Consider the following 20,169-nt stretch of genomic DNA (forward strand, 5'->3'; position numbering starts at 1 on the left):
TTTCAGCCCCTGCCTCTGCCCGAACAGGGCCAAATCGCCATCCGCCCCCTCGGTTCGGACTAGCGACGCGACTCTGCAGCCGGGGCCATGGGGAGAATACACTGGGCTTCACCCCACTGCTGCGGGAAGCCGAACGCCCCGAGCTGCAAGAGTTTCAGTGCAGATGGGAGCAAACGGTGCCTGGATCCCAGGAGTGGCGCGCGCAGGGCCCTGCTCCGCAGCTCACGTAGCCCCGGGGAGCTGCACGTCTCCGAGAGGTCAGGCTGGCACGGATGCCAGAGCTCGGCGTCCTGGAAGGGAGCTCCAGCTCACCTCTGGTGCAAGCGCCGCCCGCGGCAGGATCAGCCCTGTGCCAACCATCGCCTGAACTCGAAAAAAAAAGGGGGCGGAGGGGAGCAACCGGCAAAACCCAGACACCTGGGAAAGACCCAGGGTAGAAAATAGGCATCGCTACGCCTACTTCAGTGGCTGGCCAACTTTTCTTGAACCCCTCCAGCGATGGAGAGCCCACAGCTTCCCCAGGCATCTATGCCACCACTTTCCTGCTCTAACAGTGAAGAAGTTTTTCGGGATATCCAATCAAGACTTACTTTGCAGCAACGTCGAGCCATCGGTTCACATCCTCCTCTGCAGGAAAGGAGCGGAGGTGCTTTCCCTCTTCTTCGTGGCAGCCCTTTGAGTATGTGAAGACCACTATCATGTCCTGTCTCAAGCCTTTTCTGCAAGCTGAATGTGCCCAGCTCCTTCAGGCTCTCCTCCTATGACTCGCTTTCCAAGCCCTTGATCATCTTTGTTGCCCATCTCTGGACCCTCTCTAACTTCACGCCATCCTGCCCGTGTTGATTCTTCCTCCCTTGCGTTGAACTTCGTCCCGTCAGCTCCAGCTCAGCTTTCCAGGCTGAGATCCTCCTGAATCGCACCCGCATCCTCCAGCAGGTTCAGTCCTTCCCAGTTTCTTGTTGTCCACCAACTTGCTCAAGCAGCTTTCCATGCCCACATCCAAATCGTTAATAAATTCATTGAATGGCACCGGGCCCAGGAGACACCTGGGGGACTTCACTCGATACCTCCTGCCATGGACCCATTAGTGATTACCCCGGCTCGCGGCTATGGGGCCAGCTATCAAATTGGATGCTTATCTTGGTGGGATCCTATGATCCCAGCTGACTTCCTGCCCTTGAGGCGGGGGGCTGGACTTGATGATCCTCCAAGGTTCCTTCCAGCCCAAATGTCTATGAAATCTATCTATGCACCTTGTAGCAGTTTTATCCAGCCCACATTTCTCTACCATGTTTAGGAGGTCTTGTCCAAAGCCTTGCTGAAGTCCAGATACAGGATACCTGCAGCACTGGACTCTGGGACAGCCCGGTCCCCATCCCCAGCAGCACCTGGTGCCCCAGAGGACGGCTTGCAAACACACTGACACGTTTCTTTCGTGTCTGCGTGGCCAGGGGCCGGGGCAGGAGAAAAGGGCACAGCGTTATTATTGCAGATGCTACGTCGAGGCGGCTGGTGCTGAGGACCTGGAGCAGCCTTGCTTCGACTTGTTTCCCTAGAGGAAGAGGGAGACAACCTTGAGACAGGCAGGAGAGCACATCAGGGAAGGCGACTGAAGGGGGCACGGCCTTCCCTGCAGGGCGCAGCCCCCTGAGGCCAGGGCCACGGCCAGGGCGCTGCGCAGTAGGAGCAGCTTCCCGAGCGCTTGGAGGAAACAGGGGCAGAAGCGAGATACCTGGAGGCTCCCAAAGAGAGCCTGGAGGCGCCCACGGCTCTCGCGCAGTCTGCAGCTCGTGCCCACGCTGCCTCCCTGCAGGCAGGGCCCTGGGAACGCTGTGATCCCCCCGGCGTGGGAGAGGGCAAGTCACGTCCTTGTTGGCCTGGGTCCTTCCCTGCCCATTAGCTGTGTGTGATCGGATGAAAGAGGCCATGCCATGAAGCGTGGCGGGCTGTGCGGACCGGCCGGTTGCAGCCAGGCGTGCCAGTCAAGGCAGGGATGCGGGCAGCGTGGGCACGAGTCCTCCACCAGCAGTGCAGCCAAGCAGGCCCCATGCCACTGCTGTTGTGTGGAGCCGCCACGGGCCACGCTGGACCCCAGCTCCTACCCGCCGCCAGACTGGCACCGTGCTAGGCACTGTACAGACACGACACCAGCACACAGACTCCCAGGGAGCTCTGACTTCACAAGGAGGGAAAAGTGGAGCTGACACGATGCCCAGCCCGGCTCTGGAGTAAGCCACGTGAGCCCGGGGCCAAGGCGCCCCTTGACAAACAAGGGGGACAAGTTCCTCCTCGCCCCCAGCCCAACCAGCGGTCAAGCCCTGCAACAGCGCTTCGCAGGGGCAGTGGCTTGGGGACAGCCGGCTGTGTCCACTCCCTATCACAGAGTAAAATCCAGGGTGCGGGGGCGTAACTCAGTGGCAAAGGGTTCTGGACACAGGGATTTACGGCATAGCACAAGAGACTCATTTGGCCCAGAATACCAGCCAGGGCCCCACAATGCACAAGAAACATCCCTAAACGCACAGCACCGCCAGGCACAACAGCGCATGCTGGGATCTCTTCCCAGAAGAGCGCCTCAAAAAGGCCCGGAGCCACGTGGACACGGCGCGTGCTGCAAACCACGTGGCGTGGGGCATTTTTGTCTGTACTGGCAAGAGGACGGGCGCACGGCCAGACACCTGGACACAGTGTGGCTGGAACCAGGAACAGCCCCAACTGCTTGTGGGCGGTTCGTGCCACACGTGGGCCGGGCTCGACTGACCAGCTCCTTGCTGCGCCACGTGCCCTGGCTCACGCGGGCCCCGAAGCAGATTCATACAGGCTGCCACCAGTTTTCACGCTGGAAATGAGCTGCGGGGAGCACGTGGCTTTTGCTCACCTGCTCTCCCGACGTGCGGCTGGCCCCCGCGCCTGCAGCGGCGCGAGCAGAGCGAAGGCTGGCGCTGCTCGGATACGCTCGGGGGCCGCCGGTCGCTCTCTCCATCAGGATTTATTGCGTCCCACCTCCGCGCTCTCAGCTCCGTTGGTTTTACAGCGTGTTATGGCAGAAAGCCCACTGGAGCATTCCCAGCCCGGCAAGGGGGCCTTAGCAGCCTCGGCCGTCACAGGTATTGCTCCCATGCCGGATGGAAGAGCATTTTGGAGGATCGATTACCCCGCTGGGCGCGTCCCAGTCGCTTTGCACAGGCATCTCAGCGTCCTGGCTCCTTCCCACATACCCCGGTGGCTTCTCCCCACTCATCTCACCCACGACCCCTCGTTTCTTGACATGGTGCACAGCTGAGAGGTGACTGCGGAAGGCCACAAGCGGAGCTGGCCTTTAAAAAATTTTGCTACAACTCGCTGTAAAACCCCCCCAAACAACTGTAAATAAAACAAAGCAGGCGGCTGCTCCCCCGGGGCCGCGGGTTGCCTGGCTCAGCAGTAAATAACACTCGGAAGAACAAACCGGTAGCAAGGGCCAGGACAAGCTGCTGGGGAGGAGGAACGGGGCCGTCTCTGTACGGCCCCGGGCCCCTCAACGCGGGAGGGAGATGGGGAACACTAAAGGGATCCTCCCTCCAGCTCCCTGGGGGCGCGAGCCTCCGCTTACCCACTCCGGGTGGTAGAGGACAGTCCTTGTCGGCCCTACCTGGATCTGGGAAGCGAAGCTGCGACGGTCACATTGGAGCAGCACCGACGTGTCCCTGGGGACATGCCTTGCTCCGCATGTTGGGAGTGGCCGGCTGGGCTGGCAGGGCAGCACCTGGCCCTTGGGGGCATCCCTGGGACTATGGGAATTCAGCTCCGGAGTGGGGCAGCTTTTCACCCTGATGTGGAGGCATTGAGAAACTGCCTCCATCTCCACAGGGGAAAGAGGCCGGTGCCACCACCGTTGGGCAACTGGCAGTGCAGGGGAAGGCGGTTGCATTTCCCTCGTGCCGACACCTGTCCCTGCGGCAGGGAGAGGTTGAGGAGGGGGATTGGATGCAAGCCCCCAGGGTGACTGACCTCTGCAGACAGGATGCATGACAGCCCTGCCTTAGACAACAGGGCAGGCTGCCATGCGCCGGGCAGGGCAGACAGCTGCGTGCCCACTGCCGAGCCGCCCGTGCCTCCCCAGGCCTCTCCCGGCAGTGCAAGGGGCTGGGAGCAGCGCAGGCGGAAGAGGTGCACCTTCGCCCCAGCTCAGCGAGGATCACCCCCCGGGGTGGGGGACGCTTGCACTGCTGACCATGGATGCAGGGCCCTAGCAGAGATGGGAAGGGGCTTTCCCCAAGTTCAACATCTTGGCCGCTCTCATCCCCCATTTCCTTCTCAGATGATGCCGGGACCTTGTCTACACTAGAGGAAGAGTTAAACCACGGGAGGCCCCATGGGCTAAGGACAAGAGCTCCTGCCTTTACCACGTCATGGACCAGTAAAGGCCCAGAACAGACCTCAGATTTACCCTGACGGGGGCAGTCTACACACCTCATGCACACCAGACTGTTGGATGGTGCCAGGGAACACGCGGCTCTGGCCTGTGGCCTGGACGGGAGCACGGCATCCGCGTCCCCCAGCCAGATCCCCTGAACACTGCAGGGGGAAGAGTCGGGCCAAGCCAGGCTTGGGAGGCTGCGATGCTCGTTATCTGCAGGCGCTTGGGGCTGCCTGTTGGGTTCCCTGCAGCGGCTTTGACTGACTACCAGTGGATGCACGTACAATTCAACCTCCTGCCTTTCCCTCCCCACCTACACGAAGCAGCATTTCCCCTGCCCACTTGTGTCTGGAGCTGATCAGGCCCCTCTCGCTGTCACACACCTGCCATGAGTCACACTAGCCCTTGCCCAGCAGGCCCCAGGACTCGCTTGCAGAGCGAGGACTCTCAAGAGGAGCGGCAGGGGCATGTTGGCCGCAGCTGGGCCCCGACGTGAGAAGTGATGAGAGCTCAGCAAAGCTGGTACATGACAGGACAGGCTGGGGAAGGGCTGGGGAAGAGATGGGAAGGGAGGGCTGGAGCAGGAAGGGGAGGGGACGGGCCCAGGGGTGCCCATGTCTGCTCAACTGAGGCAGATGCATCCTCTCCGGTGCTGGCGCTCGTAGACTGAGCCCATACCCACGGCGCAAGGGATTGTCCCGGACCCGGCAGCACTAGCAGCTGACAAGCAAAGGTCCTTGCTAAGCAAGCAGAGCTCAGGATTAGCAAGCTGAGGGTGAGAGCCAAGAGCAAGCATCTCCCTGACCCCTTCCTGCCCGCCAGTCTCTTGCACAAGCCCCAAGGAGGGCGAAAGGCAGAACTGCTTCCCCTGGCTGCCATGAGCTGGGATTTCACCGGGGTCGTACGGAAAGGCCAGCACACAGGGGCTGCAAAGTGTTCCCGAACTCGGGAGCTGGAGGAGACCAAGAAAACCCCACGCACCAGGGCAGACTGGATTTTATTGCGCAGTGCAGGAGTCAGCAGGAAATGCCCTGGCTCCCCCCGACCACCGCCCTGTCCACCCAGGAACGCCACGCTACATCACAAAAGCACGAGGGGGCACGAGCAGCCGCCTCCCTGGCTGGTGCTCCTGAGGGAACGCGAGGCCCTGGCCCTGGCCCTGGCCCCAGCACCGGCCACTGATGTGTCAGGGCACGAGGAAGGAGCAGCTGGGTGCAGTTAAAAGAAACAAGGAAAGCTAAAAAACCCCCCAAAGAATAGAAACAGAGTATGTGCCCGGCAGCTCCGAAGGGACAGGGCCGCTGAGCCCTGCTGCTCGGGTTAAAATCCGAACTGGAAATAAAATAGCCTTGGTTAAAAGAAGGGCCCTTCCGGCCCCCCTGCATGGGAAGGCAACCTGGGCACGAAGGGCATGGCGGGGTAGGTGGGAGGTGGCGGAGCTGTCTGCTCTCACTCCCTCTCTGGGCCTGGTCTCTTGAGCACGGCGCTGTACTTCAGGGGGGCGTTGTCGGCTCTGAGCACCACGTCGACCAGCGTGAAGAGGGTGATCACCTTGGGGAAGGAGAGAGAAGCTGGCATGAGGTAGTTCACTGAGGGCTGGGAGCTTCCCCACGGGAGAGACCGCTGCCAGGATGCCCCGAGCCGGGGCCTTGTGGGGGGAGAGCTCGTCTTTAATGACGTGGAGGCGTGTGCAGCTCAACGCATGCTCCCTCTCCAGCTGGCAGGGGCATCGCTGTCTCGCTGTGCCCAGGTCCTGGGCAGATCAGACCCTCCCTCTCCCAACGCCAGCGCCGGCTGGCTTGTCCATGCAGGGGGCAGCTCTGGGGCAGGCAGGGCTGCTTCTCCACAGCAGAATGGCTTGGAAGCTGCTTACTCAGGGAGCTCGGCCAAAGGTCAGCAGTGAGCAGAGGCTCCTGAAGGCACTCCCAGCATTTACAGCCATCTCCCTGCCCCGAGAAGGGACTCTCCACCTGGAAACTTTCTGCACATCAGCCGCAGACACATGCCAAAGAACCGATGACCCCAGGCAGGACTTGCAATGCCTGATCCTGCTCCCCAGGCATGTGAGTAGAATTGTGCCGATCCACACAGCTCTCCGTGTGACCGGGACCTGAATGCCTGCTCCTTATCTGCTCCAGGCACAGGCTGGAGGAAGGCAAAGCCTGGCTGGCGGAAGCGCTGTCCTGTGCATGGGCAAAGCCAGCGAGCAGCTAGAGTGATTCCTCAGCTGCTGGAAATCTGCACGGTTGTATCCAGCCCCATGATTTCAGCGCCCGCAGTGATCTACCCCCGGGGAAGCCCTGGGCCCTGAAGCAGTAGACCAGATTGGGCCAGCACCGCCTGGTATAGGGCTTGCTGTGGCCAGCCTCCACTTTGGTCCCACTAGATGTGGGGGTCTGGAGTGCCTGCAGGACCTGAGCCTTCCTGACCATGACACTGTGCCCCTAGGTAGACTGCAGCACCCCAGCAGCTGCCCCCAGTCCCACTGGTCCTGGAAGCACTGGGATGCAAGACGTGGACTGAAGGCTCCAGTGAAACCCAAGGCAGCCTCTGGCCCACGGCATCAGGGACTCGGGGCCTCAAGTCTCTCTCGGATCTCATCCAGCCCCATTCTCTTCCCCCCCAGTGCTGGTGGGATGCTGAGCCCTCCAAGATGGGTACGCTGTCATGGATGTGCCCCTGCAGTGCCCTCTCTGTGGCACCTGCTCCATCCCAGCAGCTAGGAGGAGCTTTCCCTGGGCTGTCCTCTGGCTGTTGTGTACATGGGGTGCAGCGACTGGGCTGAAACCTGCCCTGCCAGCCCTGCTGCCACTCCAGAGGAGCTGTGGGGATGAGGCCAGGTCTCCTCTGGACTCAAGGAAATGGCACCAGCCTGTAGGGAAAGGCAGCGCCTGGTGATGGCAGAGACATGGTGCACAGAGGGCAAAAGCCTACATGCTGGGCACTACGGTGGCCTCTTGGGTCCGCCTGATGCCAGGGGCATGCAGAGGGTGGAGCTGTACATCCCCCATGCCAGGGCAAAGGCAGGGACAGGGCGCTGCAGCAGCTGCCCAACCTCCGCCCATTTCAGGTAGCCTGCAAACCGCCTTCACAGACTTTCCCCCTCTTTGGCCGGGTTCAGGCAAACCCGGGCAGCTGCCAAGCACCACAGCAGTGCATGGGGCCCCCCCCTGCCAGCCCCAGCGTGGCGGAGGAGGCTGGTGCTGCCGGGGCTGGGCGGCTCACTCCAGGGCACAAGGAGGCCAGAGCTGTGTGTCAAGGTGACAGTGCTTCTTGCTGGTTCAGCACCGCGCTGGCTGAGTGACGGCCGTTCGCAGGGTGAGAGGTTTATTGGCTCAGGGTGGGCCGGCAGGGAAGGGAAGGGTAGTGTGCTGTGTGCCGTGACCTGGCCTGGCCCAGGGCCCCAGTGTTTTCTTAGGAGGCGTGGAAGATCCCTCACAAATGTTTGCTTAGCAGAAGAGATCATCCCCAGTGCTGGGCCTGGCTCCTGCCAGGCAGCCATTTTTCATGCTGGAGACACTTAAGTGACACCAGCTCCCATGCAAAAGAGGAATCACCTGGGGTGGCTGCAGGGGCTGAGCTCACAGGTAGAAGTGCGGTGTCAGAGGAAGCATGGCTCCCGGCACAGGCTCTTCACCCTTTCCTCGGTGCTGGGCTGGGTCTACGCTAGCAAATCCTTAGGGACGTGGTGCGCAGCCACCGGAGGGGCCTGGCTGTTCTGGAAGCTGGTGCCAGGGTGGCCCCATGCAGTAGCAGACTGGCCTCACCCAGCCCCGCTCTCTATGCCAGGGGAGTTTGAGGCTGGAGCGAGCTGTAAGTCTCAGCAGCAGCAGCGGTTCCCCACAGGCTGCAACACCAGGGTCTGATCTGGCCCTTCCCAGAGCACAACAGCAGGGGGGTGTGGGGTTCGCATCCAGAGCCCACTGCCACCTCCTGCTGAAAGCCCCAGAGGCGCCCGTGTGGACATGGAGTCTGCAGCCCTGTCAGCTGTGCAATTCGGCTCCACCCCACCCCAAAGGCTGGCCCGGAGGTGGCATTACCTGGTGGGCAGCTTCCTGCTTGGGGGTCTCCTCCTCCCACACGAGGGTCAGCTCCGGCTTCTTCCCCACCTTCTGGAAGTGGAAGCCCACCAGGGGCAGAGCCTGCAAGCAGACATGGATGCTGGGAACGGCTCTAACTTCTGCTGCCTGACAGAGATCCCAGGAACCCCGTCCCTTTCCCAGCCCTGCCCCGTTGCCCTGCAGGCCATGGCTGGGCTTCCCTCCCCTGTCCCTCAGCGCCTGCTTGCTGACATGTTGAAATCCCTCCTGTTCAGCATGCAACAGAAAGGTCCCTCGGCGCTCTGAACTGCCGGGAGCCCAGGGCTTGTGAGCTGTAATTCAGGGGCTGCTGTAACATGCACACAGTCCATGCAGCAGGCAGCGGGGTCCGGTTAAAGGTCTCACCGCAAGCCGTATAGCCACGGTATGAGAGGCTGACGTTGCTCCCTGTGGGGCTAGCGCAGGGCTGATTGCTGTCAGGCAGCCCCTGATTTACTGGCTGGTAACATGAAATTCAAACTGGCCCCTCTGGTTTCGGAGCCCAGGCACTTGTGCTTTCAAACCTGGGCTTCAGCGCCTTTTCCCTAGAAAAACCATCCGCTTTCAACCGGAGCGTCTGAAAACAGAGGAGACAGGAGGAGAGAATTCCCTGCTCCACCTTGCCCGGCCTCCTTGCTGCCTCTGATCCTGCCTTTGTCCTGCTGCGGGCTTGGGAAGGTGAGAAGCAGGCAGTGTTCTCCGAGGTGGATCTGGGAGGGGGAGGGAAGGGCCGTGCCTTGGCACTGGGTTCTTCAGAGTAAAGGAAGCTGCAGCCCATCTCCCTCAAAGCCAGGCAAGGTGGAAATGTGTTTTAGCTAAGGGAATGGCAAGCTCTATCCCAGGCTTTCTCTAGCTCTTAACGGCTCCCACCGTCCCCTTAACTCTGCCCCTTTCTCTACAGTGGTTACCATGCCACAGTTCCTGAGGTTCTTAGGTACATGGCCATGTCACCCTGTCCTACTGCTGCACAGGCACCAGGGCAGCTTGGCTGGCGGCACTGCTCGTGTGCCAGGGCCATGGGTGCCTTTGTTCCCTGCTTGGATGAGCCAGCATCATAGCAGTGAAGGTCCCTGGGCCTGGCCCCATGAGGGCGTGCCCCCCTTCCAGTCCCAGAGCCCTGGTGCTGTGGGAGGATGAAGGCCGCAGCCTGCAGCAGCATGGGCCGCCTGCCCGCCTGTGAAGCACTTACGTTGCAGTAGATGCGTTTCTGGACGCCGAAGCGCAGCACCAGGACGTCGAAGGCCTCATTCAGGATGCCCATCACCATCGCCTCTGACTCCAGGGGGCCACACTCCTGCAAGGCAACGTGCTGGCATAACAAGAGACACCCCCAGGCCTCTGCCACCCCAGCGCCAAGCTCTGCCCTCTCCCTTCACACTTGTCCCATGTGGGCAATGCCCAAGCCTAGGATGCCCGTCCCTCCTTCTCCCCAGGGAACACCATATTAAGTACCACCTCTCCCCAGCCCCCTCAGGCCTGGATATAGCTCCACAAGGTGCAAACAGCCAGGACACCCAGTCCTGCAGGATCCCAGCCAAGCCCAAGAGGCCAGTGGAGGACCTGCGGTGCCTGTTTGCTGCACAGAGCAGGAGAGAGGCAGTACAGAGCTTGCCCTCTTAGTTACAGCCCCTGGGGGGAGGCTCCGTGATTCTTTGAAGGCAAGAACCTGCCCTGGGAAGAGCAGGCAGAGGCCACAAAACAGCAAGAGCCACGTGGGCGAGAAGGGGCTGCAAATCCAAGGGTTAACCTGAGCAGTGGAGCTCCAAGCAGAGTAGGAAGCTGCTGCCACAAGATGTGGCCACTGGGCAAAACCAAGGCATCCTTGCAGGAGAGTTGTCTCACAGCATGGGGAATCAAGGGAGAGGCCCGGTCCTTGCTCCCAGGGCCAAGGGAAGGGGCTGGCACATCCAGCGCAGTGCTGCCTGGGGCCTTACCCTGACGAAGACAGAGAAGAAGAGGTCGGCGCTGAGCTCCTGCACTCGCTTGGATGCCATCTTGCGGTCATTGCAGTGGTCTGCCTGCTCCTGGATAGCCTCCTTCCGCAGCCGGACCGGGCGCCCAGAGCCTGGGAAGGAAAACCACTGTGGCTCGGCACCCTGGTGCTACAGACACCAATGCCCACCCCGGAGCTGCCTGATTCGCTAAAGGGCTTGGGATGCTGGCCAAGAGCACATGACTGCAAGGAGTGAGACTGAGCAGCTTAGCTCCTGCTTGGTGCTGGGCCTACCAACACAAGGGGGTGATGCCCACCTGGTCTCACCCATTGTTGGCAGGAAAATCCCCCTGAGATGAGTCCTTTTGACACCCTGCTCTGTGGAGGGTGGGTCAGGGAGCTGGGACCATGCTGGGTGGAGTTACAGCAGCCATGTAGGTGGGAGGTGGGCAAGGAGGTTGGCTTGAGTCCCCAGAACCCAGGAGTCCTGATCCTGACTCCCTCCCCCTCCCTGGACAACCCTGCTCTGGAGGCACTGGCACAGAGCTCATCCCGCAGGCAGCCCACTCTTGGGCTGCCACCCCCCGGAGTCCCATGAGCACGTACCCAGCGAGGCGGAGAGGAGCCGGTGGACGATGATGTCGGGATAGCGGCGGATGGGCGAGGTGAAGTGGGTGTAGAGGGGCACGTTGAGGGCGTAGTGGTGGAACAGGGTCTCGTCTTTTAGGACTCCGGTGCAGAAATAGAGGGCCATCTGAAAGGGAAACCCTGTGATGAGACAGGCAGCCTCCTGCCAACATCCTGGGAGCTGCTCTGTGAGGCCCTGCAGACTGGGCTTGGGGCACTGGGACAGGAGAGGGAGCGTCTTGTATGACAGACACAGCCCGGGAGGGTTGGGGGTATGAGCTGCCCAGTGCCCCCTTCGCAGGGCAGAGGCATGTACAGGCCAGCTCTGCCAGGCACCACTGGGAAAGGGAAGAGGGAAGAGTCCTCCTTTCCCTCTTGGAAAGAGTCTGTTCTTTCCCTGCTGCTACCAGGCTATTTCTGCCGCTGGTTGTTCTCTGCCACAGCCCAGCTGCCTGCTCCCCACCCCGTCGTTAAACCCCTGAGCACGCTCTGCCCGACAAGGAAAAGCCTGACCCCAGACCTGGGGGCAGGATCCTGCGGCTTGCTTCTCTTTTGCTTGGAGGACTCCCAGTGAGGCCATGTGGGGGCCTCTCACTCAGACGCTTGAAATGGGTCCAAGTCTTTGCAGGGGGACAAGAACCAGCCTATTGCCCTGGGGCCGAGCTGCCAGCATGGCACTAGCGGAGCTGTGGTGACACCCCACACCCTGTCTGTGCCAGCACGCTGGCTGTGGCACACGCAGCCACTTCTCGACTGTGGATCCCCCCCCAGATGCCAACCAGGTGGCTGACTTGGGCGGAAAGAAGGCATGAGCAGCAGGACGGTGACGGAGTGATGGTGCCCCCAGCGCACCAATGTAAGTGGGTAACAGGGATGCCATGGGGGTCGAATGAGGCAGGGACAGGGCAGTCAGCATGTACCAGGCACACAAAACATCCAGGCAGGGGAGAATAATCCTTCCTGCACCCCAGGAAATGGGAGAGATGCAGTCACCAACAAAATGATTCAAAATGAACCCCCCTGCCAGCCTGTTTGTGCACACTGTGCATTGCTCAGCCCCTCGTCTGTACCAGGCCTCCAAAAGCAAGCTTGCCTCAGAGGGCCTGGGCTCGTACCACCTTCACCGGAGCGCTTTGCACTGTATCAACCAAGTCCCTGGATGCGACTAACCAGCTGGGCAAAGGCTGCTTTCATGCCTGTGCCTGATGGCAGAGGAAGGCCTTTGGGGAACAGATCAGCATTAGGGTCCCGCAGCCGGTAGGGGCTGCCGTGATGGATTTCCAGATGCACCTGCACATCACAGGCTTGTGGAGGCTGCTCTCCTGCCAGGGGATTTTCGCTATGGCGACGTTGCCAGAGGCCAGGCACCACAGCTTTCTCCTTTCCTCCGGGCGATGGGCAGCAGAACGCCACCCTCCTTCCTGCTCCAGCACGGCCATGGGGATTAACTGGTGTTGTGAGCTGGGAATGGGCTCCGCTTGGCAGTATCCATGCAGCTGCAAGGGCAGGGCTGGAATAAGTCACCCCCAGCTCGACGAGCAGTTTCTGGCAGCAGTTGTGCTGGTGGCCTGACGCCCCAGCACCAGCTCCGCTTGGATGGTGCCTGCCCTGTGCAGCACTTCAACACCAAATGAACCCCAGAGGGGAACGAAGAGATGGTGCCATGAGCGTGAGCCTCTGTAAGGCCCCTCGCTCAGCTCCAGGCCCATCAGGATATGGCCTTGCTCTGTGGTTCCTGGCCTGAAGGACTCTGAGCACCTACTCCGAGGAACTGGCCAGCAAGCGCAACCCAGACTCCAGGAATCCCGGCCCTGGGGGAGGAGGAGGGGTGCAGGCAGGGTGCCCAGCACCCTGGCAGGGGTGGGCTTTGAACCTAGCACTGGAAGGCAGCAGCCCACAATGCCACAGGGCGGAGGTGGCACAGCCAGTGGCAGCTCGGGCTTCTCCGCCAAAGCCCTTTGGCATTCACTTGGTGGGAGCATTTCTGGGGGTGGGATGGGTTCAGCCTTCCTGGTAAGTTCAGTCCCTGGACGCTGCCAGTGCCATCTCGAGGCCTACGCGCCCACACAGCTGTCAGGTGGCAACAACACTCAGTCTCCACCCAATGTGAAGGGCCCTGCAGCCCCTCACCCTGCCGCGGAGCCAGCACATGACGGGCACGGCCCACGGCACAGCAGGCTGTGTGCAGCAATGACGCCCTCGTGCTGACCGGCCCCTGGATCACGCTGGTGGGTTGGCGGTGCTGCCCAGGTGAATGCCGTTGTCTACCTGCATGCCCCTTGCCCATGTGGGAGGTTGATGAGGCCTCTCAAGCTGCATCCCGTGGGGCGCTAGTGGCCTCTGCCCGCTCCCTTTGCAGTCAGCAGCCTGTTCAAACCTGCACCAGGACTCGACGGGCCAGAAGGCCTCTTAGGCAGCGTGCACATGGGACACGCGCAGAGCAGCAGGAGTCAGAAGGGCTCCTGGAAGAATCAGGGCCTGGGAAGCCGAGGCTTGGTGCTTCAAAACTGGTGCAGGGGCAATTGCTGGGTGTCGTGAGCAGAGCCCATGCCGACCTGCTGGAGCATGGCTGAGTCAGCAGGTGAGTGGCAACTGCCCCGCATTTCCCAGCGGCCCCCGCAATGGGAATCTCGCTCAGCCGTGCCCATTATGATATACGCTCCTGCTTTTATGTTCACATCTGTGAAATGCCGGCCCCTGGGGCCGGAGAAACAAGGCAGGCGGAGACTGGAGAAGGCGGTGGGAGCAGGGGGGTTGCAGCAGGGTCACAGTGGCTGAATGAACCTGTTCAAGAGCGACAGGGAGAGACGCAACAGCAGGAGTCGCCTGCTCTGGTTACCGAGCTGCTCTGGGAGCTGCGGTTCAGGCGGCTGCCTCCCCCAACTCCCCAGCCCAGCGGCCATGCCAGCTCTTGCGGAGCTGCACTGCACTGCCCTGGGCAAGTTAACAGAGTGGGTTAAAAAAAGCAGCGTGGCCCTTGCCTTTTTATGAGACCCATGAGCTGGGAGAAGAGCTCTGGTGGCTGCCAACTTCCACAACCCGGGGCTCAATTCCTTCTGATGCACTAGACAAGAGTCTCTTCCGCTCACTTAACTGTCCCGGGCCGCGCAGAAGATGCGCGCTGTCCCCAGGGCAGGGTGCGTGGGCCTGGTGTGGGCACAGGGAGGTGCATGCTGGCTCTGAGCCTGCCCAGGCTCAGTGGTCACTGGAGCGAGGGATCCCCAGCCCAATTCCAGCTTGGGGATTTCCCAGCCTGCTCCTGGAGCTGCAAGGGAATTGGAGAGGCAGGCTGTGAATGCTTTCTGCACCCCCCCACCCAAAAAGGGCTGCGTGGGCCAGGGGGACCCTCAGTGAAGCCGCAAGATGGGCAGCTGGTTCCTCCGAGGCCCCGCAATGCAGCGAGGGCAGCTTCAAGCTGCAACCCTCAGCCGGTTCAGAGCGACAGCGGCCTGGCAGCAAGCAGATGTTTCCTCATTAGCAGACTCCGGTGACAAGCGCTTTCAAAAACGCGGGCCCCGACCGCTCCACTCCCCAGAAGAACCACAAGGAGTTGAAAAATAAATGAGCTGTGGCCAACCGGGGGCTGCTTCGCTCTCGAGGACAGACTGAATCCCTGAGTGAGTGAGCCCCTGAAAAATGGAGCGTCACTGCTCCTGCATCTGTCACGCAGCGGCTGGCAGTGGGATCCGGGTGCCCCTGCTGACACACGGCACAAGCTGCGTCCCGGCTCCTGCCTCACCCGAGATTTTCATCTTGACCAACGGGGCTCAGAGTGTGTGAGGCCTGGCATGGCTGTGGTTTATTTAACAACCAAATTACCAGTGGCCTCATCCCCAGATGTTGGACCTCGGCACGGACAGCTGCGAAGCACAAGTTGAGGCAGGTTGGTCCTGAGTGCCCGGCACTAATGGGGCCACTCGCCATAAATCAGTGACAGCTCCTGCCCCCACTGCCAATGCAGGTCCTGTGGCCTGTACGTGGCTTCATTCAGCAGCTGCTGGAAGAGATGCTGCTGGCATGGGAAGAACCAACTTCCTGCCACGCAACCCGCGCTTCCCTCTTGCACTGGGAGGACAGAGGATGGCAAGGACAGAGGATGCTGGCTGCAGCAGCAGGTGGGAGAGGGTGGAGGCCTCCCCTGGGCCGAAGCCTCCAATCTGCTGGAGCTGTTCTGAGACTGGATACGGGGACAGGTCCCCATGTGCCGGAGGTTTTCTCACTGCCTGGGGGCTCATGCCCTCCTCCAGGGTAGGAAGCCAGAATCCAGCTAAGCCGGCTCACTGGGGCAAACGGCTGAGGGAATGGGGTGGAAGTTAGCAGAGCTCCCTAGGAGCTTGCATGGACAGCAAGGACAGGAGAAGGGACCTGCGACAAGCTCGATTCACACCAGTCTGCTGCGAATGGAGCTTGGCTGCGGTGGTGAAATGACCCCTTCTTTACCTTCATCTGCTCCTGTGATACCCACGGAGCTTTTGGCTGGAGAGAAAAAGGCTGTTTCAGGCTTGGCCATGATGTCACTAAATGCATGTACATGACAAAGGGGCTGGGAGTATGGCAGGGGCACCCCTGAAATTCAACCCCTCTTTATGCTCACAAGACTCCTTTGCAATGCATCAGTGTGAGCCCTAGTCCAGGAGGCACAGGCTTCCTATGGAAAAGCAGGGCTGGCGGTGCACTGCCATTTACTGAGCTAGGAACTGGCAGGGCCCCAAGCTCATTTCCAGAGGCGGGTGGTGACACGGGCGCAGGTGGGAGCATCTGTTCCCGTGGAGAACCCAGGGAAGGAGAAGCTCCAGTGGACACAGATGTTGTTCATCCAGATGCCTGGCAGCAGATCCACCTCCAGCCCAGCCAGGACCCTTGTGGCCTGTCATCCTCACAGCCGATCCCTGCTGGTGGGGCCTTGGCACCCCCATACTGAGTTAAAGGATGCTCTGCTGACAGCCCACCCTGGTAAGTCCTCTTGGATGCTGGACTCTAAATGGCTCCTGGGCTCTCTCTGCTTCACATGGCAGCATTGAGAGCAAACGTTGCAGAGTGTGAGCACCACGGTATCTAGCGATGTTGCGAGCCAGGAGAGGTTCTTGCCCAGAGTCATGGGACTCAGCTGTGCTGAAGTCCAGTCATGCTTGTGTTTACCTGTTACATCTGCAAAGTGTCCCCAAATATGTGCTGAGAGCAGATGTGCTGAAGCGAGTCTAGCTGAGTGCAAGAGCACTTTTCCACATGCAACCTCACCTGGATCTCCTGGCACCTGCAGGTATTGAGGCTCCTCTTTCTTCCCTGGTCTTTCCGGATGGAAGAGCTGGCATGAGGCACAATGACCACACTCTGAACTGTCACATCAGACCAGGGGACATGCTCATGGGGTGGGGGCCGGAGGATGGACCTGGGCCTTTTCTTGGCAACCACAATCCTAAATCCTGACTCCTTTTCTGCACAGTACTGGAAGGTGTTTACAACAGACCCTGGCCCCTGCCCTGACAAGTCTGCAGGGCCCAGCCGGACTGCTGCAAGGCAGAACCTCTGACCGCTGCTTTGCCCACATCTCCTTTGCAACCACTGGGCTCGCCCCATATGCATTATCACTGCCACAGGGGAAAGATGGCCACGTTCCCATTATGGGATGGCAGCAAAAAGAAGCTGGAAAGCAAATGAGCCCTCAAATACACCCACTCAGCTCAGGTGGTCTTTAGAATGGCCCCTCTGTCCCTGCCCCCTCACAGCATGCAGGTCTCCCACAGGGCTTCTTTGGTGGTCCTAATTCTCCTGGGTGTCTCAGTGAGGAACTACTGGATCAGCATTTCCCCTGACAGCAGGCAGATCCTTTGTGGTCAGCTGCTGCAAATGCACATGGCAGGTGAGTCATCTCGGGCTCCCGGGAGGGGAGGAGCACAGGGAGAGGGGCTCAGAGCACCCTCCCATCTCCTGGTCTAGCAGGCCAGCACTACCACACAGCATGGCTTCTGGCCTTTGAGCACAAGCCCTTGGGTCAGATGGATCTCCACAGCCCATTCTGGGCTGTGTCCACAGGGCCGGTCTCCTCCCACTTGACCATCTGAGACCCCAGAAGCCAGTTGTCTTATCCTGGGGAGATGATGTGGGTGCCACTGCGCACCCAAACCACCGTCCTGGGGCAGATCACATTACATGGGTCAACAACTGGATTCCTGCTGTGAGGCTGCACTTGACAGTAACAGGGAAGGAGGTCACTTGCTTCCTAGATAAGAAGAGACCGTCACAAGGCCAAGCCAGACAAAGAATCATTATCCAGAGACATGTGACATGCACCCTGAGCCAGAGAGGGGGGAACTGAGCAGTATTTAACTGTACGAATGAGTAGAACACGTGTGTATGCAATTACCAACCAGCGTGTGCTCAACACCATCCGAGCTTCCTCAGCTCCATTTGCAAACAACCCTTATGTGCCACTAAAGTGCAGCAGGACTTCAGGCAATGGCTAATGAGTGAACAGAGCAAACTGGCTAATTAGAAGGGCACCCGTCAAACACATGTCAGGGAGATGATTCATCCCTGCAGCGAGGAGCAGCCAGCAGAAGGGAGGCCATTGCAGGTACGTGCCCCCAGCTCCCCTGGGGCCGCAGCCTCCAAGACACACAAGCCCAGCAGCAAGGTGCAGTGGTGCAACGAACTTCCATCATGCCACATGCCTCAAAGGGATGGAACGATCGAGACAGACCCTCCCTAGAGGCAAGAGGGTCTCAGTGGCCCAGAAAGACCTGGGCCGCTCTGATCAATGTGACTGCTGGGTTTGGATGTAGAACCCTGTTTACTTCTGGACAGATCACCACATTTCATGGTGGACCCAACTGCCCTCACAGAGCTGGATTCAGCTTCGGTTCCCACCAGTGCATGGCTCCATCCCCCTGATGCCAGCCCCACGTCTGACTTGATTGAGAAAGGAGGCTATTTTGGGATACCATGGCATGAGGTGCTAGGCAAAGACTGCCAAGACCTGACCCACATCCCACAAAGTTAATGGGAGCAGGGTCTTGCATGAACAGTTATTGCACTTGAGCAGTGAGACCGGCCCTTTGGGAACAAAGCCCTTCCAGGGGAAATATCCCAAAGCAACCTCTTGCAGCGATAAGCCTCCTGGCTGTGTGCTCTGAGGACCAAGTCAAAGAGGCACCTTCCCTTGCTCCCCAAGTGGTCAGCCCACACTATAAGCACCCATGGGCAGCCCTCATTGCCCAGAGCAGAGTGGACACACTGGTTATCAAACTTAGTCCTGGTTATGGGATTTGCCAGGGGCTGCATCTTTCTATCTACCCCTGAGATGGGCCCATTTCAAGTATGAGTACAGCGAGGTTAGGCGAGGGGCAGTCCAGAAAGTAGGCAGGGAAGTGCCTGAAACCATCCTAAGTGTTTCACACCCACACTGCTCTTACCTGCATCGGCCTGGAGAACATGTTGGTCAGCACTGCTTTCCGGGCTTCTGAGTATTTGTCAGCACCAAACATTTCATTCAAGCTTTTCTGGGAGGAGAGAAGGGGGTGGAAAAAAACAGGTAAGAGCTGGAAACTCTTGCAGGGGTGAGTGTGGGTATAACCGAAAACTCTTCTGCCTGCTGCTGTCAAATTGCCACAGGGATCCCAGAACATGCTGGCACTTGAATACAAATCCTCTCTCTGCTAGCTGCACTGGCTGAAATGCATGCAGCTAAAATGCTTCTCTCAATCCCTGTTCTCCTCTGCGAGCACAGCTGGGCTGGCCACAGCAGGGCTCCTCATGGTCCCTGACAGCTGAACTGGGCCCAGTAGGATGACACTGGCTGAGATACCCCACGCTGCTCTGCATATCGATCCCGAGGGCAGGGCATGTGAAGCACAGCGACACAAGGAGAGGTCTCTGGCATGCAGGGGGCCGCTATACTTTCCTCCTCTCCTTCCCTCAGCCTGCAGATGGAAGGCCAGGGCTCTTGTGACTTAGAAACACAGGACTGGAAGGGACCAGCACAAAGCAGGATGTTCCTACACAACCCCAGACAGGTGCCTGTTCAGCCTCTAAACTTGTTCAGTCAGGCAGATGTCCCTGAATGGACCAGCTGGCTTTCAGAGCAGACACCTGAGGGATGCATCAGTCTGAAGGGGCTGCTATGTCGGGCTAGCAGCAAGCAGCACTTCCTTGGTGAGAGAGGCTGCAACAGTTCAAGGCTTGGCCATAACCACCAGGTCCCTCTTAGGACCTTCCTCCAGGATTTGTCCGTTTAACCCTCAGCCCAGGCCTTTGCTTTGGGTGGGACAATCCCAGATTTAATAAGACATGCTAACAGCAGCATTAATACACTGGGCTCCGAGAGTCCTTTGCCTTACGCAGCCCCAGTCCCAAAGAGGGGGCCATATACTGCCTGCTTCCTGGGGGGCTGGTCTGTCTCCTGTTACAGAGCACTGGGCACTTTGCTTCCTTCAGTGCATTTGCCAGGACAAACCCCTCACTGAAGCGCGGCAGTAAGTGACTTGCCCAAGCCCACGTAGTCAGTCAGTGGCGGAACTGGGGCACCAGCACCAATCATCTCTTGCACTGAGGTGCAGATCTGCTACGTGGGCAGTGCTCCTGGGGACATGGCGGGATGGAGCTGAGCTTCCCCCTTCTCCTGGATTCTGTGACTGCTCTGCCTGACGATCCTGTGCTCGTCACACCCCTCCGCTTCCGAGTCCAGCCCAGCCACTAAGCTCCCCTGTAAGCCATGCACTTCACCCCAGCTCTCTGCTGGACTGCCCATCCCTGTCTGACAGGACACATGGGGACAAACCAGCTCCTGCCTCCGCAGTTCAGGAGACAAAGAGCTGGATTCATACCTCAGCTGCTTCCCCCCTTCCTCATTCTTAGCTGCTGGCTGCCATCCCCAGGGAGGATGTCTTGAGCTAATAGCCAAGGCCTAACAGTCCAACCCACCTCTTGCTTTTAGTGCCAAAAGTCCATTGCCACATGCTGCAGAGGAACACCCAGCTCTCTCTACAGGCATGGGAGAAGGGAGAAGCCAACCTGCTGTGCGGAGATGGCACTCGTGAACTCGGCCAGAGCACAACCAGTCTAGTGCCGTGTGCCCCATTCCCTGGCCCATGGCTGGGGTGGCAAGTAGGGGTCCCCATGGCAGTGGCTGCCAG

At 59.7% G+C, this 20,169-nt stretch overlaps 1 protein-coding gene across 2 annotated transcripts in view; it reads right to left on the minus strand.

Moving 5' to 3' along the window:
- Window positions 1–5,379: 5,379 nt before the first annotated feature.
- DIS3L2 (DIS3 like 3'-5' exoribonuclease 2) overlaps window positions 5,380–20,169 on the minus strand; it is a 288,990-nt gene continuing 274,200 nt past the window's right edge. For both annotated transcript variants that reach the window (XM_019503424.1, XM_019503425.1), the window contains exons 17-22: window positions 18,451–18,537; window positions 11,018–11,165; window positions 10,413–10,543; window positions 9,668–9,772; window positions 8,440–8,541; window positions 5,380–5,950 (exon numbers count right to left, since the gene is read on the minus strand). In XM_019503424.1, the coding sequence (XP_019358969.1) occupies window positions 5,849–5,950; window positions 8,440–8,541; window positions 9,668–9,772; window positions 10,413–10,543; window positions 11,018–11,165; window positions 18,451–18,537 (675 nt within the window). In that variant the 3' untranslated portion in view covers window positions 5,380–5,848. The remainder of the gene's footprint in view (window positions 5,951–8,439; window positions 8,542–9,667; window positions 9,773–10,412; window positions 10,544–11,017; window positions 11,166–18,450; window positions 18,538–20,169) is intronic.

Source organism: Gavialis gangeticus, unplaced genomic scaffold (assembly GCF_001723915.1).
Source record: "Gavialis gangeticus isolate Ggan-Ray unplaced genomic scaffold, GavGan_comp1, whole genome shotgun sequence".
Taxonomy (NCBI): domain Eukaryota; kingdom Metazoa; phylum Chordata; order Crocodylia; family Gavialidae; genus Gavialis; species Gavialis gangeticus.